We start from the raw sequence: 6,000 nt of genomic DNA, 5'->3' as shown, positions 1-6,000 counted from the left end.
TGCATATGTCTCAATAATTAGACTTTGAGATTTGTAGGTGAATATTGATTGAAATATTTAGCTCGTTGTCTGCTCAGCGAATTTTTATCATATGTAATAGTATGTAAAAATATGGTAATAATAGAAACACAAAAAATTGTTAAAATTATTGTATAAAATTTATAAAATGCAATAAAATACCCATTGTGTGACATGATTAAATAGAACTTCATTGTAATGGATAGTATAATTTTATATATTTTTTATGTTATTATCTAATTTATTCATAAGCTTAATTTGAGTAATATTTTTTACAAGCGTTTAAAAAAATTTCATTTCACCAACCAAGGTGCCATTGAAACATTAGGCGCTGGATGACTATTGTGGCAGTCAACGTACTAAATAAACGACGTGTGCGTTTTGAATTCTTTTAGATCCTCGAATTTCTTCGAATTAAATCCTTCAGAATTTTAGGAGCTATTTTACCGGTTAAAAGATTGCCTTACTAAAACTTACGCAAAGGTACGTACATATATAATATAAATAACGTAACTAACTAAATAAATATAAATTTCCAATTATGTACAAAGAACAGCGGCGATAAGCCCGTTAAAAAAGAAAAGGACCGCCAGTGATAACGGAAACGCCGGTAATGAAGCCTATTATCACGCTCGCGAGAAGGAAGACTGCGCAATTCCATCTCTCTGCTCTTTACCGTCCTTTGGAACGGTAGGAATGCTGGGATAACGAAATCGATCGTCGATTGTGGAAAGCAAATAGGTTCCCTGCCGAAAGTATTTAAACTGTTTGTACAGAAGAAATTTTCGTGATACGTACATAGCGATATATTTTTTTTAATTTGGTCTCCTCATCCAGTTAATTAAATGGCGAGGAATTTAATTAAATCTATCCTATTGTTTATTGTGTAATATCGCACTTTCGCTCTGGTTCAGAAGTTCACAAAAATTTTATATACGAAAAATTATTAGAATAGTATTCTAAAATTCTTCTAGACACTTTGAATTTTTTAGATTTTTAATTGTTTTTAATTTTTTACATATAATAGCTTTTATATATTTTATTATACAAATATCGGAGATTCTCCGATTTTTTTAATATTAATTTCGACTAATTGATGAAACTTTTCTATAACAGTCTACATAACGAAAATATATAGGGGAGACCGAAGCACCATAAGAGTCACAAAAATTCAAACTCTTAAAAGTATATTTAAATATAAAAATGTTTTGTATAATTTTTTTTTAATAATTAAAGCATAATGCATACTTTAAAATTTAATAAGTATATTTAGTAAATATTTATTAGTTTTTAAGAAAAAAATAAAAATTTTTTTACAATATAAACACTAGAATGTAAGGAGAAGTAGATGTAAACACGGTACTCAGTGCGCAAGTATAATAATAGAAATGTTTATGTGTCTATTTTATATTTTTTAAGAAATAACTCAAGCCCATACCCGGGGTACCATGAGTTACACACAAAAGTAGGATTATACAAGAAATAACGGTTGACAAAAGTTGAAAAGTATTAATAGTACCAATAATATCAATTTAAACATTCTAGATTATGAAAACAATCAATCACCCATGATATTCTGTAATCCATGGTGCTCCGGTTTCCCCTAGATTTTACGCCAAATATGTGTATCTCTACCAAGTACTATAAGAATTTATAATAAGAAACTAGTGAAAACAGAAAAACAAGAATAAAATAGGATAAAGTATTACTAAAGGAAAATAGAGTTAAAACGGATCCTTTTGCGAGACAGTTATATCTCACCTGTATTATTTGTAACAAATAATTAAAATTTTGTATAAAAACAAACTTTATGATATTTATTACAAAATTTTAATTTTCAAAAATTTATCTAAATTTAAGTTTTATTAAACTTTTTCGCAAAACTTAATTTTTATTTAACTTAATATTTAATTTTTTAAATGAGTTATCTCTAAATTCAAAGATTCAAGATAAATGTAAGATTTAAAGAATCCAGAAATTCAAGATTTCTCCAATCGCTACGTATTCTTCATACAGTTAATTCAACAAACAGATAAATTATAGGGTTGTGCAAAGATCCTCGTCTTTTTGATTTTTTTCAAAACCTTAACATATTTATTTATAACTTCACGGAGGCGTGCTGATAATGTCTTATTTCTCGCTCAAGAAAAATAAGAATTTCTAACTCAAAGAATCTAAGAATTAAACGCAATATAAAATTCTCTCTAAGAGACTTATGTCCGTTTCTACCAATGCAACTCAACTTTAATCTCGGGAACTTACTCTTCATCTTTTTCTAATTTTTAAAGCTAGAAAAAGATAAAGAATTAATTAAATCAAGATTAAAACTAAACTACATAAAAACGGGCATTAAAGATTTAAAGTTTGAGTTTAAGATTTTAAGATACAAAAAATCCGAATATACAAAGATTTCTATTATATAAAAAAATCTTCTATTATATATCCTTTCAGTCGTTTTTTTATATTCTTAAAAATCTTTTCACGCAATGCATCAACCCATGAAAGAAAATAATTCTTTTAATTTTAAAATAAATATTACAAAAACTTTTAATCATTACGTAGAAATGCATTTGCGTTCACAAAGAATCAAACTCATTTTCGCTGCTCAGCACATTCACTAAAATATCCTTCGTTTCTTCTGCCTCTGTATCGCTTCTGTCACCGGAATATATTTTCCATTTCTTACATCTTAAAAATTCACCACTTTGACGATAAAAAAAAGTTGTACAAAGGTCCCTACGCCTTTAACGTTTCCATCGAACTTATCACGAGCCGCGAACTTATCACGAGCAGCAATTCACGCTTCGCGCCGCTGATTCGCACTGTCACGTTGATGCAGTTGAAAGCAGTTGCACCTTACAATCCCCGTTTAGACGGTCCCCCTTACGTAATTGCATTCCATATAGTCTGCCGACTACAGAATGTTCGAGAGGTAGTCGAACAGACTTGTCATGAAAAATCGTGTATTTCGATAAAAGAGATTCTCGCGATTTTAACAAAATTCTTTTTCCTAATTCAAGATCGAGCTTCTTCAACCGACGATCGAATTGAGTTCATAATTTCGAGCTGAAAATTCAGAGAGAATCAAGCTTCGGAGGGAGGATCTAGAAAGATCTCGGAACTGTTTGATTCCATTTTGCGGTGTCGCGCGCCACAGCTTCTTTTCCCGTGTCGCGACGTCGCGGTGTTAAATCGAATTTGCTTTCCAATCTCGACGCGATTTGCGAGAAAATCGATTGCAACGTGATAACGTCAAAGTCGCGACGCGCCTCCTTCGCGTTTTATAATTGGAATTTTCCCAAATCGACGAAGACCGACTACGTTTTTAAGGAAAAGGCAGTTTTGCTGGAGTATGTAGAAATGTAACTAAAAATACAAATCTGAAAAACATACTGACTAAAATGTTAAGATTTTTTGCGGTATTGCTTGAGATTTCTACGTAATTAGATATTCTGATAGCCCAATAAATTTATTTTCAGATATGTATTTATAACTAAAAAATTCTGCACAAATCATATGGAAAGAGCTATAAATTGTCTAAAACTGTGGTATTTTATAGATTTTGAAAAGCTGATTAAATGTTTCTTCAGACAAAACCATAAAAAATGGATAGATCTGGACAGCATTTAAAAGTCTCTATTTTGATTTAATTGGATTAAAAAATATCTTTATTTACTAAACTATTCACTTTTTGATAATTTAATGCTTTTATGTATACACTAACGAGATGAATATAAAGAAAACACACAGTTGCTTTTGAAAAAAATTATGTAATTTGCATACTTGGAAAATTTTTTAAAAACAACTATTTTCTTTATATCAATTGATTCATAAAGTAATAAAAGTATTAAGGTACACAGATTAAAAAATAAATAATAGATAAAGATATTAAGTGAAAACGGACCGATGAGATTAAACACACGTAAGTGAAAAACACCATATTCGGTCGAAGCGGTTCTGCCTAATAATTTCTTGTAAATTTATACAATTTTCAATTTAAGCTAACTATGTGCCGATAAATTTGTCGATCTTAAAACACAATCTTGAACCAAAGCCGGAGCAGCAACATCACAGTAGATAAAAATATTTTTCAATCCGATTAGATCCAAAATAGCAACTTTCAAATAGTGCCGCAGAAATCTGATCATTTTTTATGATTTTGCCTAAGAAAACTTTGATCAGCATTTCATAATCTATGAAATATCACAATTTCAGCCAATTCGATCGAAGCCACTTTCTATGCGTTTTTAGATACTTCAGCAAAATTATTCTATGTTCCAATCTTGAGTTTCGCTTCGAACTTCGCGATCGAAACGCTCGAAAAAGAGCCGCGATTTTTTTCTCTCTTATCAAAGGCGACGATCGTATTTCTCGTAGCGAGATTCTCGATTCGCAAGAGTAAACAGAGGCCTCGAGGCCTCCGCGTGAAATTAGAACCATCAGGATTGACGTTGCCTCGCGGCCTTCTTCGAAAATCGATATCACGAATGAAAGATTCCTCTCGCAAGATTCTCGAGGAAGAGAGATCCTGAGACTTTTGAGGCTTCGCCGAAGTTCCAGTCGCCGAAGTCGAAATCGCCTCGCAATTCTTCCGCCGGGTCGACATCAAATCAAAAGCGAAAGCTTTCTCTCGCGGGATCCTCGGGGTCAGGATCGCGCGGACGCGATTACGGGACCTCGAGACCCTCGCCTCGGGATTCGAAGATTGGCAATTGAATTGGTGTACAAAATCGGTCGAGACACTGCTCTCACGGGAACCTCGGGTCGAGGATGAGCTCGTGACGGTGCCTTTAGACGAGGACTTCCAGACTCTCGCGCGAACGTGCCTTTTGCTGTCCGCACTTGCCGTTGGCCTGCACTATCATTGCTACCGATTGGCAGCCGGTCTCGGACGCTACCGGCCGCATCGCCGGCATCGCGAGCCTCAGTTTGTACCAGAACTTGCGGCCACCACTGCCGAAGGCGGTACCATTGCCGCCACTGCCACCGCCGCCGCCGTCCTGCCAAGACAGGATCGTCAGCCGATCGAAAGAGGTATTGTCGGCGTCGCGACGATCTCGCCGCGATCGCTTCGCGATTGTCGCTGTTGTACTTGGCAGTCTCTTCAACGTGACGACGATCACCCGGGTTGGAAGCGACGACAGCTGCTTCAACACCGCGCCGACGCTCGCGTCCGTCCAGATATTGTCCAGGGAAGCGGGGCTGAGCACAACGACGATTCGTCGAGCCGTGTTGGCGTGAGGACTGATTTCCAGGTTCCCTGCGAAACGTCAGCAGGTATTAGAATTTACGGTCAAAGAAATTTAAATAAATATCAAACAAATACAATTTAAATAAATTTAGTTTTAGATAAATATGAGAGATTCAGTAATCTTGGCCTTGTTATACACTGCCATAGAAATTCACTCGCATAAAATCTATCAAATGATGATGTAAAAAATTAAGACATTATAAAACAGCAATTTTCCTTTATGCAGTATATTTTAAGATATTATATACATATTAACACTAATTGCAAAAGATTTCTAAATTGTTTTTAATTTTATATGCCAAAAGCGAATTTTTGGAATTTATCGATTACACTATTAATGTTTTATGAAATAAGGACGATATATTTTTTGGCATGTAAAATTAAAAATAATTTATAAAGCCTTTGCAATTAGCGTTAGTAAGTATCCTAAAATATATATATAAAAGAATAACATAATTGCTGTTTTATAATAATCCAATTTTTTACGATCATACAATAAAATTTACTGATGTACGAACTTTCATGAGCGGTATATTATGTTGTGATTAATGTTATCACCCTGAATAATCAAAAACTCTTATTCATCATTCGTTGTTTATAAAAAAGTCACTAACAATGATAATACGATGCAATAAATCATATGAAATGTGTTTAATGTTACAAATTGAACTTTACTTACAATTAACATGAATGTTATAGTTACATATTATTTACATGTTTGCATATTTAAG

The 6,000-nt window shown here is 33.5% G+C and overlaps 1 protein-coding gene across 1 annotated transcript in view; it reads right to left on the bottom strand.

Annotated features, from left to right (window-relative positions):
* Positions 1–3,880: 3,880 nt before the first annotated feature.
* The window catches only part of LOC108753774 (interleukin-1 receptor accessory protein-like 1), a 243,830-nt gene continuing 241,710 nt past the window's right edge, over positions 3,881–6,000 (bottom strand). Inside the window, exon 7 of the mRNA XM_018495666.1 lies at positions 3,881–5,278. Within this exon, the coding sequence (XP_018351168.1) occupies positions 4,809–5,278 (470 nt within the window). The 3' untranslated portion in view covers positions 3,881–4,808. The remainder of the gene's footprint in view (positions 5,279–6,000) is intronic.

Source organism: Trachymyrmex septentrionalis, unplaced genomic scaffold (assembly GCF_001594115.1).
Source record: "Trachymyrmex septentrionalis isolate Tsep2-gDNA-1 unplaced genomic scaffold, Tsep1.0 scaffold114, whole genome shotgun sequence".
Classification (NCBI taxonomy): Eukaryota; Metazoa; Arthropoda; class Insecta; order Hymenoptera; family Formicidae; genus Trachymyrmex; species Trachymyrmex septentrionalis.
This window is presented reverse-complemented; position numbering and strand designations above follow the sequence as displayed.